This window comes from Dermacentor silvarum, chromosome 1 (assembly GCF_013339745.2).
Source record: "Dermacentor silvarum isolate Dsil-2018 chromosome 1, BIME_Dsil_1.4, whole genome shotgun sequence".
Lineage (NCBI taxonomy): Eukaryota > Metazoa > Arthropoda > Arachnida > Ixodida > Ixodidae > Dermacentor > Dermacentor silvarum.
The window spans coordinates 123,096,040-123,118,411 of NC_051154.1; the positions used below are offsets into that span (position 1 = coordinate 123,096,040).

The 22,372-nt window shown below is 44.0% G+C and overlaps 2 protein-coding genes across 2 annotated transcripts in view; one reads left to right on the forward strand and one right to left on the reverse strand.

Moving 5' to 3' along the window:
• Positions 1 to 1,458: 1,458 nt before the first annotated feature.
• On the forward strand, positions 1,459 to 2,411 carry LOC119435964 (protein YIPF5). Its single transcript, XM_037702675.2, has one exon. It carries the CDS (start codon positions 1,527 to 1,529, stop codon positions 2,307 to 2,309), a length of 783 nt encoding a protein of 260 aa, XP_037558603.1. The 5' UTR covers positions 1,459 to 1,526; the 3' UTR covers positions 2,310 to 2,411.
• A 2,764-nt stretch (positions 2,412 to 5,175) lies between these two features.
• LOC119435963 (DNA-dependent metalloprotease SPRTN-like) overlaps positions 5,176 to 22,372 on the reverse strand; it is a 34,364-nt gene continuing 17,167 nt past the window's right edge. The window contains exons 4-7 of the mRNA XM_037702674.2: positions 20,963 to 21,007; positions 11,262 to 11,336; positions 9,629 to 9,878; positions 5,176 to 6,808 (exon numbers count right to left, since the gene is read on the reverse strand). Of these exons, the coding sequence (XP_037558602.1) occupies positions 5,949 to 6,808; positions 9,629 to 9,878; positions 11,262 to 11,336; positions 20,963 to 21,007 (1,230 nt within the window). The 3' untranslated portion in view covers positions 5,176 to 5,948. The remainder of the gene's footprint in view (positions 6,809 to 9,628; positions 9,879 to 11,261; positions 11,337 to 20,962; positions 21,008 to 22,372) is intronic.

Below are 22,372 nucleotides of genomic sequence, written 5' to 3' on the forward strand. Positions count from 1 at the left end.
GTGCATGTGAGCAAAAAAGGAAAGCCTACACATAAATGCCGGCAATAGCTAGAATGCTGGCCGTGGACAAGCCACGTTGTGACCGTCGTGCGGAAGTCGTCGCCCCATACGGCGGCCAACCATGGCCACAATGAAGTAACTGGCGGCCATGACGTCGGCCTGATGCCGACTGTGGTCGGCAAACAGCTAGATTGGCCACGTGCAACAACCAAGCCCGGCCCGGCTCAGAAGGCCGAGATCGGGCCTTCGGGCGCACGATTTCCTGCCGAGCTCATTTTTTTTTGCTTGGGAACTTGTAACCACTTGCCTCGGTTAGTTCCGCTTTAAAACCTGTGGGGAAAGGCGTACCTTTTAGGGCTTGACGATTTAAACCTATCGAGTAAATTATTAGTAGCTCAGTCGAGGCTGACTTTTTGAACGAAGTTATTCGGCTCAACTGCGCAAGAAAAAAAAAAAAAAAAAAAAAAAACTGTGCCCTCCTGAAATGATTGTGCACACCTGAAGACACATATATATGGCAGTGTTACATTGTTCACAAATAGTTTATACCGCAAAATATAGCGCAATTAAGGCTGCGTGGCTCACATCACAGAGAACAGAAAGAAAACTGACGGTTTTTCAAACGCATAGTCGCGTAGCATTTCTAAGTCTCATTTTAGTAAAATAAGCTTATGTCGAACTTACGCGAGTCGTATTTTTTGGCAAATCCTGAAACGTGAACATTTTGAAGAATAAAATACCGCTATATACGCAGGACAGAGCGCAAGGCTGAAAAAACATAAGTGATCTCTGTCCTGTGTATTGCGCTATTTTATTCTTGACAATGCTGCACCAACTGGCCTACGCTTCAATATTGCAACGTAAACACTATGCAAAAAAAAAAAAAAAAAAAAAAAAAAAAAGTCAACACGAATTCGTGAAAATACCGGAGTTGCGGCATCGAAACACCAGCAAAGGAAAGGGCCCTTTGTAAAGAATGTTGACGCTTACCAGACCACCTCAACGTCCTGTATATATCTGCTCAGTGTAGATGTGACTGTAAATAAGAAAAAAAAAAATAATAATAAATAAAATAAAATAAAAATAGCGTGCTACCTGTAAATATGAACAAGCTTGTTCGCCACAACGGATGTTTAATATTTTAAATTCATACACCCACGGACACTTAGCGACGAAAGCAAAATTTGAATCATTAAAATACATATTTTGTTTCTTCTCAGGAGTTATGCTAGAAGGTGAACGCGAAGCGCGCCAAGTACGCCAAGTGAAACCGAAACTGGCTCGTAAGAACAAGTATAATTATTATCTAGAGTGCTCTGACGGTTGCCATTATTTTTTTACAATGTTTATACCTTAATTCAATGCAAAAAAAAAACATATACGCGCAAGTCGCAATGTCATGCCAGTACTAATTTAACAACACACACGGGACACACGGGTTTGGAGGGTAGTCATTGTGCGCTTCCGGTTCCGGAGTGTGACGCTGTCAACGCTGTCCGCTAGTCAATGTACGCACAGCGGGCATCATGTCAAATTATGGTCAAAACCAGGATTATTATTATGACTGGAATAACCCACCGCCAGTTCAGCAAGGCTACGTTTACGACACAGGTTCCCAACATGACTTCGGAGCTCAGCAGCAGTTTGCGACCTTCGATTACACAGCACCCGGCGGGGGAGTGAACGCAGGCTACGGCGACCCATCGAGCTACGTGGGATCAGGGTCGCCATACACCGGTAGTATCTTGACGCCAGATTCCAGCTTGGGCCCCTACGGAACAGATGACGACTTCGAAAACGAACCGCCGCTGCTAGAAGAGCTGGGCATTAACTTTGACCACATACTGCAGAAGACAGTAGCAGTGCTGAACCCCATGAAGGACCCAGACGCGGCCATACTGCAAGAGTCTGATCTCGCAGGACCTTTAGTCTTTTGCCTGGCGTTTGGAGGATTCCTGCTGCTCACGGGCAAGGTGCACTTTGGCTACATCTATGGAATAGGTGTGCTCGGATGCTTGGCCATGTACTCGCTGCTGAACTTGATGAGTGCATCCGGCATTTCGGTCGGCTGCACGGTTAGTGTGCTAGGCTACTGCTTGCTCCCCATGGTTCTACTGTCGGGCTTGTCTATCCTGTTCTCGCTGAAAGGCAGCCTGGGTACCGCCATCGCGCTCGCAGTCGTCGTTTGGTGCGCGCTGTCTGCGTCCAAGCTGTTCGTTACAGCGCTGAGCATGGTGCATCAGCAACCGCTCGTCCTCTACCCCTGCGCCCTTGTATACGGAGTATTTGCACTGCTCACCATATTCTAGCACGTCTCTCACCCGGTCTCGCGCGTGTCTTTGAGTGAATAAAACGCCTGCGCGCTCCCATCACGGGCCTTAACCTGACTTTTACCAACTGCCAGTGACGTTTGTTGCGTTGAGTGGCATTTGTTTTGAATAGCATCACACAGAACATGCTCTGCCATGCTCACCGTGCCCGATGTTTGTCAGTGTTGCTTGGAATAATATTTCAAGGAACTCTGGCGATGAGGAGCTGTTTTATGTGTAAATATCTGCCAACTAGAGCGAAACAATATCGAAGCTGAAATGTTGAGATGACCATCGAGTGGTCACTGTTCAGCATGTACTTTTTGTCTTCTGGCATGTCTAATGGATTTTTATTTGACCTTTGCTGTGGCGATTGCAAAAATTTAGGAAACTTTTCTGTATGCTCCAGAGCTGTAGCTGGAGTTACTGTATATGCTACCAAAGGTAGCATATACAGTAACTCGAGCTAGAGATGAGCAGCAGCACCCAAAAGCAGTTATTAGTTACACAGTGGCCTTGAAGCTTTTAGCAAAGACACCTGTCCAATGTGAGCATAACTTCTTGCCTAGTCTTAATACTTGACAACGCAAAGAACTGCATACTTCAGACTGCTGGATACTGTCTTGTAGAGAAAATGCTTGAAACAACTACTTGCAACAATTATCGTTATTGGCAGTGCCACGATAAAACACAATATTGTTGTGATCCTTTGCGATTTTCTTAGGCCTAATATGATTTCATTAAACCCTTGGGGGCCGCAACATTTTGATGTGGTTTGTCACTTCATGCATTTAATGTCTGTGCACTTGCAGAAGGAAGTAACTACAATAATTGCCCTTACTGGCCATGCCTACTATATTTAGCAAAAAAAGTAGTCTTGTAATCCCTGGTACAGTTTGTGTTAAATTTAAGCTAGGAAGACCTACTGTTTAAAGTGGAATGCTTTTTGTCAACATTAATATCCAGCTGTGCATTGCCCATTCACTTAATCCTCTTGCTACTGAGCACAATGTGGGGTCATCGATGGAACTGAGCCAAACTTGTCAACAACTCTTGCATCTACATAATACCGAAAAGCATGCCCCATCATATTAGTCCACATCTTTACCAAGAACATCAAACTACTGACTAGCACTAATTTTCTCCCAAATGATGAAACAACTCAATGTTTCCCTTTGATATTCATTAAAACCAACTTTTGCCCACATTAAATATTGTTTTTTTGCAAGTTATGAAATACACTGTTTTTGTGGCTTATTTTTTTTTCTTCACAGACAGATGAAAGAATCTACTTTTTTGCATTATTCCTTAGAAAAACGCCCTAAAGAATGAGTTCAAGCTAGTGGCTACCACTTAATGTTTACACACCAAGAACTTACACAAGCCGTTCCAGTTCTCGCCACTAGGTTGTTAGTACATGTGCTCCTGCATTTTTGTTGTCAAAAAGTGACCACTGTGATTAAAACTCTAACCACTGTGTGCTCAGCAGTGAAGTGGCATAGCTGCTGACCCACAGCAAGTGGCAAGATTCCAACATCCAAACAAGACATTCACAGGATGGAGTGATAAACAGTGGTTGAACAAGGGATCTCACTGGAGCCAAAGTTGGCTCCAAAGACTTCTCTTATTCAAAAACTGTTGAACTTTCCAACATGTAGGTGTAGCCCCTTCACGTGCCTCCATCCAGACTAGCCACCAGAAACGACTAGACAATGACAGCTCATAAACTCGCAGCTGTGAGTGAAAAGGTGATGGCAGGATATCATGGCAATGCAGCAAGGGCTTTTTCAACCGATCACACTGAGCAGCTATTTCACTTTTGTGTCGCCTAACATCTGCCATGATGCCTTGCTATAGTGAGGAATCTGCTGGTCTTTGCATTAGTGCCCTCAAAAACTAAAGCATGAACAAAGCATGCCAGCATAAAAAGTGTTTGCCACAATCACTTATGCTGGCTCAGGCAATTAAATTGAGTAGAAAAATTTCCCCAAAATAGTAGCTAGAGAACACAGCCCCACAACAAGGTGACCCAAGCCAGTTTATTATGTGTAGGGTACTTCGTTTTTGGGTAAAACCTAATAATTCTAGATTTTTGCACCCCAAACAAGTTTGATCGAACTCTGGTTAAACCCGATCTCTCTGTGAAGTTCCGCCCTTTCATAAAACATAATACTAAATGCAGGTGTTACAGAACATAATCCCTACTTGTATGAGCAAGTAGTTAAGATGTATTAAAATTACTAATTATAAATGAGATACGCTTCCTTTTCACTTAAACAAAGAAATGACGAACTTAAGCAGTGAATTCAGCACCTGCCAGCCTTGAGCTAACGAATGCTTGTTGCCCCTTTGTCATGTTTAAGGCCCCCCACCACCTCCAGATTTCACTATGCACCTTATAACGATCCCTTACAATGAAGAAATATACAGCACTCTGAAACTGATGTCAAACAATGCATTAAAAATGACAACTGTTGTGTGTATTAATTTGGTAACATGTGGACTCTACCATCTGTAACTTCTTTTCAAATAGTAAACAACTAATTCCTCCTTGAATTAAAACATGAATAGTAGAGGTAAAAGACTTAACTAATCTTTTCCATCTAATCAATTTGTGACAACTAACAAGCTCACTTCAAGAAGGTTTATATAAGAAGCCACAGTTTCATTCACAGCCAGCTCTCTTGCACAAGACTCATCATAGCCATGCCTGTGGGTAACTGCCAGACTGGTGGTCCCATAGACACAAGTGGAAGATTTTCCATTTTTGTACAAAACGGTACGTGAACTATGGACTCATATTCAGGGCGGCTTACTTCACCACACATAAAAATCTACATCACTCGGCTATGAATAAAAAAGACACTCGCATGGACATGATGTTTTAATTTGCTCTTTGACACAGAACTTGCCAACAGCAGCGGCCAATCAGTCTAACCTGAAGACAACTACTTTGCACAAAATACACATCATGCAGCAATACTAAAATGCTCTATTGCTTTCTATGTGCACACAAGTCAATCACGATATTAAATAAGGCACATATATAGATGACAACTCTTAGCCAGTTCTTCCATGAAGCTCTCAAAGACAACCAGTCAGAATTTATAAAATGCACAATTTAAAATCCAGCAGGCTTAGCTACTCTACATAAAAATATAAACTGAAATAGCAATATACAAATATCTCTTCCATGGAGCTCTTGCCAACAAAACAACCAGTTTATATGACTGCTACTGATACTTGTGTCCACTGGAAGGTGTGTGCTCCGACACATAAATATACAACATTTGTGACCACTCTGACATTCGTATGTACGCTGCACGTACGAATAGAATTTATTAAATGCACAATTTCAAATCCAGCAGGCTAATCTGCATAAAAATATAAAATGAGATAGCACTATACAAAAAACTCTTCCATGGAGCCTCTTGCCGACAAAGCAACCAGTTTACGACTGCCACTGATATTGTGTCCACTGGAATGTGTGCTCTTTGACACATAACTTAAGAGCAGGGGACAATCTAAGATCCATCTGGTTCATCTACTCTGCATAAACATGTAAAGTGAGACAGCACTATGCAATCTGGTTGCAAAACTACAACCCTCCAACTTTCCTCAAAAATGCATGTAAATTAATTAGTGATCTTGAATGAGGCACATATCTAAATGGCGATTGATGTGTTGCTCCTCCATGAAGCTGCCACAGGCAGGGCATTCAACTAATCTCGACTCACTAGGAGTGCTCACATTCGTGGTGGCGCTTGTGTTCAGTGGAGTGTGTAATGGTGATGTGGATATGCTCCGTTCAGTCATCTTTCCAGAGTCTGTTTCTTGCCCTCTCAAAGTATTGTCCGCATTGATTATCGTGCATTCATCGTCAGATTCACTGTCAGAGCTGAGTAGTTCTCTTATGAATTTCATCTTGGCAGCACTGATTCTTCTATTGGTTCGTTTTGTAGGGGATGTTTTTTTACCTAAAAGCTCTTTCAGTGTTGGCTGAATTGAATGAGACAGCTTTGGTGTTCTCATCTTGACTTCTATATCAGCGCCATCTCTGTTCCCTAAATGGCTAGGACTTGACTTTGTAGAACCATCAGCTATTGGTTTATCTACCTGGAAATTTTGTGTCTCCCTGATGGGTGTTCCCAAGACACAGCTGGAAACTGGTAATAAACTTTTATCTTTTGAGGAGAAATTGCCTCTCTCTGCAATCTGAGATATAGAGGAATGACTACCCAGCATGTGGCCTCTGCCACTGAAGGCAACCAGCTGGTTTGATTGGGACTTGACCACTGGTTGAGACAGCGTGTGCACATTGCTAGGTAGCCTTTTCATGATGCCAGGAAAGCTGGAGAGGCGCGGTTCCGACATCTTGGGACGTGCACCTTGGTGAACATGTGTAGCAGGCACAGAAGTTGCAGTTGCCTTGATGCTGTGCTGTGGAACGAATAGAGTCCTGATGTCTGTGCCATCTGCCTTCTTCGATTTCTTTGCCGCTGCACAAAGGAAGCAAAGATATGTTCAAGAGGCCTGTGTAAACAAAGTAAGACTATTTACTTAAGGAGTACTCACATAAATTTTTTATTTATTTTGTTTGACTCATTAGGTAGCTTCCAACTTCACAATGATGGTACAAGGCCTGAGTGATGCTGCAGGTTTGTTGACCAAAACTCCAACACGTCACGAAACTAGGGGGTTTGGTCATGTGATATCAATGACGCATGGGTTGTTGCAGTGGTTGAAAGCTGCAGTAGTGGTCTTGCCAAAAGCTTTATATGGTGGGGTTATCGAAGAGACAAGGTGAGAAGGGTGCTGTGTGTTCTCGAGAGAAGTGACAGCTAGGACCTATGTCAAATGCAGACTAATGCAGAATAAAAGAGGAATGAATAGCTGATGTAGTGCACTCAACTCTTGGCAGCTCAGCTATCGTGTGGCTTGCGATCACTGCACTTGACCCATTAGACTGACTGACTTGAGCATCCGAGGTTTGTGACACCTCCAACCTTTGTGACATAAAAAGCATGCTCATCTATACACCTTATGCCAACAAGCACTGCTTTTGGCACATGTTCTTGACTGGTCACATTAAAGAGGATATAATTAATGACTTGCTGCATGTACGAAGAATTCTGGCAGCATAGTATCACCATACGGAATCAGCAGCTATCTAATCAAGTAAAAAAGCTATACAAAATGTTTGTGTCAGTACCCCTTTAAGAAATGACACTTGGATTTATCAACAATCATTAATGGGTGACTATACCCTGTTTCAGTAGTTCCTCTCAGTATTGTGGAAGTGTGATGACTTGGTTTTCCTAAGTCAACGAGGGGTTGTTTACCCAGGATTGTATTTACACTTGCATGGTTCGAATTATTGTGGCCACCACTGTGACTAATTCGCAGTGGGGAAAAGAAACAACGAAGCCGATTGTTAACAAGACATGAACATATAATTACCCCCACATACTGTCACACACACAAACCAGCTAACCAAGATACTAAGACTAATAGAAATGTTCATGCACTTTCAAATGTTCTCACACAATAAAGAATTATATATAACAGTAAGGTTCGTGACCGGTCACAATTACTTGGCATGTGTCGGTGCAGCTGCACGAGGCGGCGTTGCGACGGCCAGTCAGATGCAGGGCGTCAGTCGCGTGAGGATAAGATGATAAGACGCTACTTGCTTCTTGAGGATCGTCCACAGCTCGGCCAAGGAGTCGCAGGAGGGGAGTAGGAAGGGCTTGCCTTCAGCACCAGGTCACCAGGATCCCCGAACACCAAAGGCAGGACAGAGGCCGGATCGTCGCTGCAGTCATGAAACTCGGGCCTGCAGCCCGACAGCTTCGCTTCTCTGCCCGGCGCTCAAGTCTTGAGACTCAGACCCACAGTCCGACAGCCTCGCTTCTCCGCCCGGTGCTCTTGAAGTCTTGAGACTCGGTCCCACAGTCCAACAGCCTCGCTTCTCCGCCCGGTGCTCTTGAAGTCTTGAGGTTCGGACCCGGAGCCCGACAACCTTGCTTCCACTACTCCGCACACTGGCCTTCCTTCTCTTCGAACCCTGCCTTCCTTCTTCTCTTCTTTTGCTCCCTCTTCCAGCACCCGTGTGTCATCGTGATTGGCTGTTGGTCGAGGTGCCGCGTCAGGCGCGCTCGCGCAGAATACCACCATTCTTTTTTTCTTTTATAGTCACTGGCCGTCCGCCGCACCAGACACGCGCACATAAGTCTTTGTACATGACAGGAAGCTACGAGCGTACTGTGCAACTGCACAGCGAGATCGGCCGTTGAGACAGCAGCGGCTGAAAATTTGCTTCGACACCGAAAATATGTGCGTCATTGAGATACTTTGAGATACAGAGGAGACTGAGGAAGTGGAGGATTCAGAAGGATCCCTCGGCCAGCATATAACATTGCATGAGATGGTGGCCCCACCTCTCAATCCTTTTTGTTACATCCACTTGTACAGGATGCGCTCGCTGACATTTGCAAGTGCAAGTCGTTCTCTTGATTACAGAGTTTGTGCTTCCACCTTTACCGCACTCCTTCTGCACTAACCCAAGCATGTTCAACACCAGCTACTTCATTTCTTTCACGTACAAGAGCAGCTTGGAATGATACAGGACAGGCAAGTCTATGGACACCATTTACGCAAAGGACAGAGAACTACTCAGGAGGGAGCCCTCCGTGGTGCTGTGGCTGTGTCAACTACACATATGAAATTAGCCAGAGTCAAAGCAATTAATTTTGTGTACTTTTTATGAAAATTAATGTCTATAGGACAGTGTTGCATTGATTTCTTTTCTTCTTTGCGCATTATCACTCGAATAAGTGTAGAGCTCTATCTATTTTCAGTATCATAGAGCCTCAACAAATATTTAATTAAAAAGCAAAGCAATATCATGCAAAACATCGCAGCTGCGACCTGCAGAGAAGCTTCCAAGTAAACACCTGCCAACAAGACCACTTGTGAACGGGTTCAAGTATGGCACCACATCTCGCTGCGCAAGAATTTGCACTTGCAGGCATCATAGCTTTAGCTCTGCTGTGAGGGACTACTGAAACAGAGTATAGGCATGAAGGAACAGTTCAGTAACTATTGCACAATGTATTTTAAGTCATAAAGCTAAAACAAGGGCCATGAGCCATCATGCCATAATGTCGGACAGCCTACATGCATCTTCTTTTTGCCACCATCCAAATCCACTGCAACCATGGGCCAAGCAAATGATCTGACACTCAGCAGTGGGACACCATGTCACTGAGGGGTCCAACCATCCACCAATATGCAAATAAAATGTATGACTTGCTAACCATTTCTGTCAGGTAAAACACCATCTTTCCTCTTCCCCTTTGGAGCTTTCGGCTCAGGCTCGCGTATCTTTATAAAGGTGCCACCGCAGGTGCGCTGGTGGTCAGCCCACCATAGGTCCTTGTCAGATGGTGGCCGGTTCATGGTCCGCTTGACGATACCAAAGTAGGGCCTTCGATGCTGGCAGGGGCCATCACAGCGCCACCAGTGAGTACGATAGCTCGCCACCTCCCCATGAAAGTTGTGGTACACCTGGTCAGAAAGGTGCAAACTCAAAATAGGTGAATACATTTTGGCAGCATTTCTGCTGCAAAAAGGTTTTTTATTTATAGATACTGCGATCTAGCAGGGTGGGTATACATAGAAATATGCAGGCATTTTTCAAACACTGGTGAAGAATACATAAAAACATACAAGCGAATATACAAGCAAATAACGCACACAAATTCATAACATTTGCAAGCATTTTTCAAACATTGATAAGGCTGGGTAACAATCACAGAATTAAGATTATTCCAGTCTGTTATTGTCCTAGGAAAAAAAGAATACTTGAAACAGTTATTTCGTGCGTTCAAGGGGGTTATTGATAAAGCGTGCCTTCGTCTCGTGTTATAGCCTGATGAGTAAGTAAAAACTTGGAAGTGTTAACGTTATAATGGCCGTTTACAAGTTGAAAGAGGACCTTTAATCGGCAGATACGGTTGCGCACAGTCACCGGGGGTAATCCACTGCGTCTTACGAGCTCACCAACAGACGCACGGCCGTATGAATTGAAAATAAACCTAACTACCTTATGCTGTACACGTTCCAGTTTTTTAATATTGGTTGAAGTGAATGGGTCCCAAATGATTACGGCATATTCCAACAATGGACGAATGTAGGAATTGTACGCCAATAAACGAACACTAGACGTAGATGATTTTAGTGAACGCCTCAAGAAAAAGTTTACACAAAGAATTTGCAATAACAGTATCTATGTGCTTCGTCCAGGAAAGCTCATTGGCTATCTATAGGCCCAAATAGTTGTACTCTGTTACCTCTAATAGAGATATGTTGTCAACACTATATGCAAATTGAAGAGGTTTTTTTCTTACGTGTGATTCTCATAAAAACAGTTTTTTTCAAAATTAATAGACATTTGCCATTGTTCGCACCAAGCAATGACCTTTGCCAGGTCATTATTTAGACGCACCAGATCATCAACAGAAGGTATCTTTTCATAGAAAATACAGTCATCTGCATAAAGTTTCACGGAAACTGAAAGTTCTGCGACAATGTCATTAATAAATAATAGAAAAAAAGGTTGTTGCAAACACCAGCCTTTTAGACTATATTGTGTCTCTTTCTACAGTCTTTGTTAACTCCTCTGATTCTGGACTGACATTATTGTATCAGAAGAGACTGTAATAAGATAATGCAAGTGACTTGAAGTGTGGACTGTATTTTCATTACAAAATTGGGCCATCCTTAAAATAGGAATATGTGATATTCCTTGAGAGTATCTGCAAAATGTTACTCTATACAGCTAGTGCCAGATCAAAGTGGAGGTGAAAAAGCTGTTACGATGCATTAGGAAATGGTATCTTATTGCTAAGAGTGAGACATTCTTAATTAAAGGTTTACAAACTGGCTCACCGTTATATGTGCTCCACTTGCTTTGTTAATACGTTCCATGTGCTTATGAAATTCAGGTCCGTGAGCATCATGATCCTGCACAAACACAGTGAATAAAAAATGCTCTTACATTCGTTGTTACAAACACAAAAGTGTTACTCAAATTTGTTGCATCAATGCATAATAAACTGTTAGTAAAAGATTAACAAACTTGAGGAACTACAGAGTGATTGGTCCACGCCACTTTAAACGTACCTTAAAGACAGACTGGAGCACACACAAGTTGTGTACTCATGGAAATGCAAGCTTTACACAAACTACAGTAGCATAACATTGTAGGTCGACAATGATTATGCATTTGGATAGAATTTATAATCTTGCATCCAATACACAAATCAACAAAGTTTTCAAGCAGCAGACGGGCACAATGCCATACAGCAATGTGACCCTGCAAGACAGTGCACTTAAATATTTGAACTCATATAGAAGGATACTTTATTTGTAACATTATGCGGGTACAGCGATCCAACGAATAATGTGGTTTTTATTATGTGTCGAAATAAAAACTGCCATATCTAGGCCCCTGCCATTTTTTTGCAGAGAGGTTACGTGGCTAAGTGGACATAACAGGAAAAAAAATTTCAATGATTGTTTCACTAATTAACAAAAAAATGTGCCAAGTAACATTTTAATGACTAACTTCAGGGCACATGTTGCAATTGCAAAATTGAAGCAGAGCAATATGTCATAATGTCACCAGCAAAACATGTACGAAAGAGTGACTATGAATATGTGAAGAAGACAACGATGCCGGTCGGCGAAACGATATGGGAGTGGACACGTGATGTGCGAAGCACGAGAGAAGTTGAAGAAAAAGGAGGCGAAGGCAGATGAGCTGGCATTGTTGACGTGGACGAGGAGCAGGGCAAATGCATCTCCAGCTGTGCTCTAGAGACTGGAAGCGGCAGCTTTGAGAACCATGGACCGGAGAGGGGACGTCCGAGAGTTGGCCGGCGACAGCTCCAGCTCCTGATCCCTGACTACGTCGCCGTGGCTGTGCTCTGCGACCCTGGTCCTGCCTCACGCTGCCGTAACCGGCCACTGTCCATTGCCACAGAGGCAATCGTCTTGCCACTTTAGCGGCACAATGCCCGACTGGCCCAGACAGCGTTCTGTGCCACGGGGGTCTTGGAAAAGGACCGCAACCCCGCTGCTCATAATGAAGGTCAACATCATACGTCACACTGGGTCATACGCCTCACAGAGCACCTGAACCGGACCATCACCGACATTCTTTCGAAGTACGTTACGGCCGACCACCACAACTGGGATCTTCATTTACCTTATGTGACGTTCCATATAATTCATCGCGTCAAGACACTGCTGGCTATTCACCATTCTATTACCTATACGGCCGAGAATCCGCATTGCCCTTGGACACCTTGCTGCAATCTCCCGCACATTCAGCCACTGAATAAGCCCACGACACGATCGCACGCGCCGACCACACGCAGCAGCTCGGCCGCACCCATCTAGAGGCCTCACAGGAGCATCAGAGACGCCTCTATGATTGCCATTATCATGATGTGCACTTTTCTCCGGGTTCTCTGGTGCTTTTCTGGTCACTCATCCGCCGTGTGGGCCTTTTCGAAAAGCTGCTGTCTCGTTACACTGGACCACATCGTGTAGTGCGTCAAGTGACCGATGTCACGTATGAAATCATTCTCGCCGACCCCTCAGCAGCATCGTCAGCTGCAAGTGATGTCGTTCATGTAGCAAGACTAAAGCCACATCATACACCTTTCACCGCGGATGTGTAGCTTAGCACCGGGATGGTGCTTCTACTGCTGGCGGTGATGATACGGAACAGCCGCTACAGTGTGGCTGCACTGAAGAGGAGAAAGACGATGTTCCTGCTTGATATAGCGTCGCCATCTTGGCCTCCGTTGGCTTCCGTGTAAATAAATTGTAAATAGCCTTGGGCATCAGCTACACGGAACAATATCCAGGTGCACTTCTGCCATCGTGGTCGCCGCGACGTTCCGTGTGAAGTCCAAGGGCGATAACATCGACCCCGCGCACCGTATGCTGCATGTGCGAGTGAAAGCGTGCAACGGTGAGCCGCATTGTGCACAAGGGAGGAAAGCAGGAAGACAGCATGGGAGGGAGGGGTGGTGGCTTGTACACTGGTAGCAACTGCGTAGCTTGCGCAGCGGTGTGCGCCCTATCTTGAAAGCAATCTGCAGATGCGATGACTTCAGGGTCGGTTAACTCGCGGTTGGCCTGCTGCTGCTTGCGTTGCTGCTACGTCCTTCTCGCACGGCACTCGGCAACTCAATCACGAGGACCCGCTACCTCCCGCACAACTCGTAGCAACTGCCAGAGGAGATCAACCCAGCGCACTTCGCGTGGCCATAGTAATTAATCCAATTTTGACGACAGTTGTGCCAGAAAAAAAAAAAAAAAAAAACGTATATAAGTCGCACCATTCTATAAGACGCATCGACGAAAAATTCAGAAAACAAATGAACGTGACTTGTGAGAATTTCTCTTGTGTGCATAGGATTTATTCTGTGTAAGTTTACTTACTGTTTATTTGTTTTGGATTTAGAATTGTTTCTTGAGATAACTGTCTTTTAATATCTTTGCATCGTGTCTTTATTCCATTTCTGGAACGCTGAAATCCGTGACAATTTGAAAGCCTGAAGCAGAGCAATAGTGAAGTCATGTCTGCTTAGCAGGAGTCCTAAGACTAGCAGCACTTTTGAGATATACAACCATAAAATATGCTACATAACACATAGTGGGGATGCTTTAGGCCCCTGTCTCTGGTTATATGCCATTTGCTCCATTTGCCTTGGTGAAGTGCCATTGTGGTCTTATTTGGGCTAGCGTATACAGTAGAACCTCGTTCACACATTTTGGAGAAAAAAAAAAAAAAAAACACGCACAAAACAAAACGTACAAACCGAAGCAAAAAAAAAAAAAAAAGGCGCCCGCGGACTCTAACATAGTTGACAGGTATGTCATGCAAAGCGTTGTGCATGCAAAGTACGAGACACCCGTGCACTGAACTGATGTGCACAGAGGCCTGTAACATGCATTGTTGTTTTGACGGCTTCAGCAAGCTCAGGTTTACACTCCTCGAGTTGGGCCTGGTCAGCAGCTTCTTGAGGCAAGGCATTTTTACAGGAAGTCTTGAGGTGCCCACTCAGCGAGAATCCTTGCGGCACGAGACACCGGCGTGTCGAGCGATGCGCTTTGTCGTTTTTATATTGTGTAGTGTTTTAAGATGGCTACAAGAAACCAAAACAAAATAAAGCTGGTGAGGGACGCTAGAATACGATGCCGCCAGAACTAAACATTACACTCACTTCGCTCCCCCTGTAGCAGGGAGCAGCGGTGCATTTGGGTTATCGCTAATTAAATGCGTGCAGTATGCTTCCAACGGCACTATGCCGCTTGCCCTATGATTAAAAAAAAATATGGGGTTTTACGTGACAAAACCATGATCTGATTATGAGGCACGCCGTAGTGAGGGACTCCGGAAATTTGGACCACATCGGGTTCTTTAACGTGCCCCTAAATCTAAGTACAAGGGTGTTTTCGCATTTCGCCCCCATCGAAATGCAGGCGCCATGGCCGGGATACGATCCCGCGACCTGTGGTGTTGAGCTTAGCAGCTCAACACCATAGCCACTGAGCAACCACGGCGGGTTTGCCCTGTAATAGATGAAGATGTTTATTGCAATAGGGTTGGTAGAGATAGCTGTAAAGGTAACACGTGAAGACCTGCAAGATTTGCTGGAACCGGAAGAGGAAACTGAGTGCGTGCTAGCATTTTTATGTGAGATGGGTGGGCAAGTGCTGTGGAGAAGCTGTCATGGCGGGCACCTACTGCTCTCGATTGCGCACTCGCTCCTTTGCTTGTTCACATCGGATCTAGCGGCCGGAAAACGTTTCATACGATCGCAGCTTGGTGATGTACAAACGTTGGTGCCGAAAGATTGCGTTTTCCGGAAACGTATTAACCAGTGAAAATGAAGCGTAAATGTATTGGATAATTTTTTTGTTCTCAATCACGAACATTGCCGCCGCGAAATTGTACAAAACGGGATTTTATGAAGGTTCTCCTGTAGAATACCCCTCGGCCAGCGGCACTGGCACGAAATGGAGCCTACTGCCCATGCATGCGGCTCACATTATGCTGTACGCCACCTGCACAAGAACAGTGATGCTACTGGCCCATGCCATCTCGGAGCAGCTTTTGGAGCAGCCAAAAATGCATTTTTGAGCAGTAAAATTGACTTTTGAAGCAGGTTTATGGAAGCAATTGCAAATTAAATTATATAGAGCTGTTACAGTGGTCAAGCCATGTGAACGCATTAAGTGGTCGCTGGGTCATAAACTCAATCCAAACACTGAAAATGCTCCCCCCCCCCCCCCCTTCCTTCATCACAGCACTTACTATGGACTGCAACGAGACGGTGGTGTCCCAAAATGTGCTTAAAAAGCACTTCAGTGGCTTATAAAAGCACGAAAGCACTTGGATGTGCCATGTGCAGACTTCGGAGGAATTTTGAAAATCTTCAGCATGATCTTGCTGCTATAAATATATCCTTTAAGACTGAGCACTCTGTGAATAAAACGGTATGGTGATAATACAGCAGAGCCTAATGTAATAGGCGCACTCTCCATCTTTACCTCCCTTTACGGAATTGGCAATTCTTAATGGTTTTCAGTGTGGTTTTGTTCTCGCAACATCGTTATCTCCAGATTACAGAAGTCCTCTAAAGTTAATAAGGTATTGGTAATTTTCATAAAACTAATGCTATCTATGCAAATACTAACTGCTTGCATAGGTAGTTTATCTGCTTTGGCAGACAGTTTTTGCAAACAAGTAAAGCCTGCAAATAACAATGATTTCTTTTATTTCACGATTTATGGTATATATGTTTATATTTTATATTAAAAACTTTAATGATAAATTCAGAGACAACTTCATTTTGTTTGCATCTTGAAAACTTTTTAAGCACAATGACAGACAGCAAACAATAGAAACAACAGGACAAGGTGCTTTCTCTCAACTGAAATATTTATAAATAAACCTAATAATTCTTTATATAAATAGATATAATAAATCTTTCAGTTATGAGAGTAAGCTCCTTGTCCTGTTGTTTCTACCATGTACTGTCTACCGTAGCACTTAAAAAGTTTTCAAAATGCAAACCAACCAACTAGCTCGATTGACAATGTAGTGTTGTTTTGTTTGATTCTTCTAGAACGCTTCCGTTCAAAGATAATCATAATCAAATTTGACACTCGGTAGGATAAATTTCCATGCCCCCCCCCCCATTGACGCAGCTTATTGCGGAGAAATATCAGCCGAGAGAGGGCAGTAACACAGCTGCTATAAGGTCAGCCAGGCTGGTGTGCTACACAATCACCTACGTCACATGGTGGGTTCGTCTTTTTTGGTGCCGGGACTTTTGCCTCTGAATGTGAAATTAGCACACCGAGTGTCAAAACTGATGAAAACAGTCGCCAATCAATTTTTAGAATTTCTCGCAAAAACGTCTGAGTAATCGTGCAGGCAGTCCAAAATCACAAACTTTAGCAGTAAAATTAATTTATTGCTTTTTACAACGCTAGTGATATGAAAAATTTACTTAATTTTGCCCTGTGCTGTGCTTCACTACTATACCATCTACTTGAAATACCGTGATGGTCGACACCGCGAGGGTGGTTCGCTTTCGCTCGTCGCGCAGCTTGATGTGTGCATCGCGAAGTGCACATATATGCGCGCGACCTTTGACTTAGCAATGCTGTCAGATTAGGCTGTTATGCACAAATTCAGTTTGGAGCTTTCTGCCTACACGCGAGCTTTCGTCATTCTGTCCAGTGAGCACAAAAACAAACTTTGTGAAAGGGTTCGCGGTAGTTGCCGACAGGTCGCCCATGGACCCAAATCGATGCTTCCAGCCACCAGTTTAGTCCGAGATTTCACGCCCAATCACCAAGGCAGCCTAATGGTCCGAACATATTAGAGGTGACCTCGCCGCGGTGACCTACTGGCTGCCAAATCGACTGGTAGCCTATTTTTGTTATCGCCATACGATGCAGCTAGGCCCAACCAGCGGCGCTTTGTCCTTATCCAATGGCAAAAGTTCTCATTTGGTGCAGAGTCAACTAAATTCTTAGTAGTGGTCGTATGTCATTCTTAAAGCCATGAAATTGTCTCGCCAACAAAAGTGGGAGATAGGCAAAAAATTGAACAGCAGAAAAATTGTTGATGGCCACCCCGTGTGCAACATTGTGCGCGATATGTCCGAAAAATCGAGCAAGACACCATACAGTGTCCGAAATGTTGGTCACTGCTTTACATTGGTCATAGAGGAGTGCAGGGTCTGGCTTGGTGCCAGTGCGATCGCTCGCTGTTGCCTGAAAAGCGACACTGTCTCGTTACCCAAGCAAGCCGCACATGGAAGGTATTGAAAATGGACAACAGCTCATAGAAGAAACAGCAGTACGATGCAGGCTTAATTAGGAGAGAGGCTTACTCGGTCCACTGCGGAGCTAACGCATCCGCTGGTCCACACCATGCCACTTTTGATCGATTGTGCAGAGAAATGGCACTTGAGGACTTGGCTCCATTTTCAACAGCCCGAGCAACCCTTCTGTCGCAGGGTGGGCACAGATTTCTCATATTTCGCTGAAATGCAGCAGGATGTAGCAGCGCTTGCCTCTTGGCGCAGTTTGGCATAATTGGCACCGCAGTAGCATCACTGCAAGTAGTGTCCAAGGAGCAGGCCAATTGCCATGGCATCTCTCCTGTGGCATCCGAGGAGTGTGGGTGCTTTCACCCATCAGATTTACCTTTGGCACTGTAGGCTATCAGACGTTGAGACCCACCTGGTTCTATGCGCACCTAAAAAAGTACCCCCTTTTTAGCAAACCTAGTTTGCCATAGCCTTATGTGTCTGAGCAGACTTCCCGGAAGCTTTCACCCGTGGAGCGCAATTGCCACCCCTGTGTAGTCCTTCACTGTGCCTGTTTTCCCTAAATATCAGGGAATAAACCCCATTGTTGATTCAAGTGCTGGAGTCATCTCTAAACCTTGACAGTGAGCCAATGAACCTGTCATAGTGCCCGTCTGTGTGTGCGTCGCAAAGTGTAGATGAGCTTTGTGTCTAACTCAAAACTTTAACCCTTTAACTGGCGAAGTAAGAATGGCTTAGCCTAGAATTTTTGTCTTGCTTCATTTTTTCTAATGATGCATAAATATATACTAAATAATATAAAAAACCATTTCTACAAAAACCAAGGAGATACCGTTGGTCCATTCTTCAAGCGAAGACAGTGACAACACTTTAGACAACAGTGAGTCCGAAGACGAAGAAAGTGGTGATGAAACAGTCGCCAACTCCCGTGAATGGTGTCGCATAGACGTTACCAATGTGCTGGCGAGACCTCCACGTTTCGAATTCAAAGGCTCACCGGGACTGACTTTCGCGGTGAGCTCTCCCCCACAGCCGCTATAGCTTTTTCAGGCTTACTTCACTGATCAACTCATTGTTGATATTGTAGCTGAGACAAACCGTTGCACATTTCAGTTTTAGAGTGCAGCTCTTAGGCACCCGTTCCTGCAGCAGGTGTCGGCGTCGGTGGCGTAACCGAGCAAACGAGCACAGCGAAAGATGAGAAAGCGAATGTGGAGCGCAGCGGGGGAGGTTGCAGCAGAACCATGAGGCGGAAAGTGGAGGAGGGTATGGCAAAAGGGTGAGAAGAAAAGCATAGTGTGGCGACGATGGCTATGAAATGGCAGCAGAGTAGCGCGTGTCGTCTGGGAGGTCTGTCGGCAGCGGCTGCTGTGAATTGCGCCCACGCATCACCCACACGCTAGCTCTCGCAATCTCCAGATTAGCAAGGCAGTCGCGCCACACTTCGCTCCGTTTGCAAGGTGCCACCCGAGACAGATTGTCCGCGCCTGCCAATATGTAGCGAAATGAAAACCCGTACAGAGCTGCGCTCAAATTACGCATTAGGGAGTGTCGTAATCGTTGGTGAATTTTCTTTGATGTCAGGGAAGCTGGGCAAGCATTCCCACTTCAGAAAAATGGTTTCCAGTTATGCATGAAGAATTGCGTGTCTGTTTTGGACTCTTGATATTGTAGGGCACTGTAGGGAAGCCAAACGAAAGGCTGTACTGGTCGAAAAACCGCCTGATTGAAACTCCAGTACGTACAGTGGAATCTCGTTGATACAATCTTCACGGGAACCGTAAAATAAAGCATATCATCCGAAAATTGTATTGTCCAATGTATTATCCAACCAAATCGTATTATCAGGAAAAGAAAAAAAAAAGTATTATTCCGAAAAACGTATTATGAACAATCGTATCAACGAGATTTCATGGTATTTGGTGAAACAATGCCTGAGAAACAGTTCCAGTTCGTTATGAGAATGATGCACTTTGTTGACAACAGCAGCATCCAGAACTTGGAAGGACACCCTCAACCTCGGCTCCAGACAATCTGGCCACTGTACCAGTAGCCCGTGAAAAATACTGCACGCTGTGTGAGCCTGAGCACGACATGAGTGCCGATGAGAGCTTGTTGCTTTTTAAAGAATGGCTCAATTGGAAGCAGTTCATGAAGCTAAAGAGAACAAGATTTGATATCAAATCTTTCTTGCTCTATGAGTCGCAAAGTGGCTATATTTGGAACTCACTAACATATACAGGAAAAGGCACCGACCTGGAGGCCTCATCATTTCCAACGGAAGGTTGTGGTATAGTAACGAAACTTGTAGTGAAGTTTGCAGAGCCTCTTCTGGACAAAAGCTACTGTATCACTACAGACAACATTTAAACATCCCCAGAACTTATTGACTTCCTGCTCAAGAGATCCACAGATATCTATGGAATGGCAAGAGTAATGCGTAAGGACCTTCCTCCTGGTTTTGCCAAGAACAAGCTGAAGAGAGGCAAAATTCTTGCCTTCTGAAGAGGCAAATGTTTGGCAATACAATGAAGAGACAAAAAGCTGGTTACTGTTTTGTTGATGGTACACAATGCCAAAATAGTGCCATTCTTCGACAAAACGGGGAAACAAACAATTAAGCCTTATGCAATCATGGACACAACCATACGATGGAAGAAGTCGACAGGGCATACCGAATGTTGTCCAGCTACTCGGCCCCGCAAACGAAGAAAAAAAAAAAAAAAAAAAAAAATTTAATACAAGACAATCTTTTACCACTTGTTGGATAAGGTGACATATAATTAGTTTGTCTTGTACCAAAAAGCAGGAAGTAGAGTATCACACTCGAAATACCGCCTGCAACTATGTGACGAAATGTGGCCCAAGCAGGAAAGGCAAGGTGCACTGGTAAATATGCATAAAGAAGGCTAGAACGCTAATATAACATAGCAAGGGGGGGGGGGGGGGGCACCCTTAAGAAAAACAGCACAAATCATGAACTGACTATGGCTTTGACATGGGAAATAGTGACATGCATGGTGCACATAAAACCTGAAGTATGGTACATACAGAGACACAGCAGCATGCATTGATTGAACCCTTTGCAGTAGGAGGCCATGTGCATATGAAGGCAATCAAGCACTGAACAGACAAAAGCAAGTTGTTTAGCAGTGTCTAAATTTTTCAACGCATATCACTAATGTACAAAATAATGAAGGGAAAATGGAAGTGAGAACAGACCTTATTGTTGTGGGTCACAAAGAGGTAGGCATGAATCATTTCATGCTAGAACAGAAAGAAAATGCACATCATTATATGTAACATATCAATATATATAAACTGGTATAAAGTCACTGGCAGATCACATCCATTGACTTGCAAATCCGTTAATCTTACTGCGAAGGGCCTTCGTATGTTAGAAAACACTCCTAACAAGTCCCCTGATGTCACAGACTTTGACAGCATATTAAAGCTAGCTAATTACGTTTTGTAAAGACAGCACTCCATTGCATTAAAAAATATACAAAAACTCAATCTGGTAACTTTTTGAAACATTTTCTTGACAAAAATAAATGACTTAAATTGCAACAATGCTGTGAAATTCACAACGCCAAATTACGTAATCAACATTATGATTTAAGTGCAAAATTCAGACAGGTAAGCTTGGCTTTCTTTTTCGACTGAACAAATGCTAAAAATGGTTCGAAGAGTCTAGCCTACCAGTACAGCATGATTTAGCATATAATTATAATGATGCTCAGTGCAACATCTTGCCCCAAAGAGTGCAATCTATTCACAGCTCGCATGAGCAATATACAGCCTCAGGTTGGACTGCACTATCTAGGACACACCCCATATCACACATAAGCAGTGTGGCATCATTGAACCTTTTGAAAAGGAAAACTTTCCCTGTAAGTCTGTTCATGAGTATAGTTAGTGCAGGACAATATAGTACTACCACCATGAATGCTGCAACAGAAACCTGTTTGTTGTACTGTCACTAGTACTATGGCCGTTTGAAATAGTAATCTTAAAGGGACACTAAAGGCAAATATTAAGTCAAGCTAAAGTGATTGATTAATGCTCAAGAATCTCTAAGGCATAAATATTATGGCAAACAAAGCCTTAGTAATCGAGAAATTGAGGTAATTGCAGGACACGATTAGAGACTCCCTCGGGGCATTCAAGTACTTGCCCGATGACGAAAGCACTCCTCCTTTAAATTCTGTCACTAATACTAAACCACTCGTTATAAAAAACATCATTGTATCGCATTAAAAGACAAAAGAAAACGCTACGTGTCCAGTTCTATTTCATTTTTAGAAAAAGAACTCACTGACATTACCCTTGACAACAACGCGGGCGGTCGAAAGGTTTCGTTTTCGTTCGACTCTGCGCCGCCCGCGCTTTAGCATTTCAGTAGTTTCATTATCATGTAGTGCTGCGCTGGTTTTGCTGGCTTGCGAAACTCGCACAAACTGCAAGTAGCAGAGAATTTTACTTCCATGTGATGTCGCGGCATGCCCGAATGGTCCATGCCACTTCACCAAAAGCAGCTGCAGCGGCGAATTCACCACTGTGTCTTGGCTCGGTTTCTCCATGGCCGCACGTTTGCGTATTTGTCCAACAAACTGTACCGCCGTCTGTCGG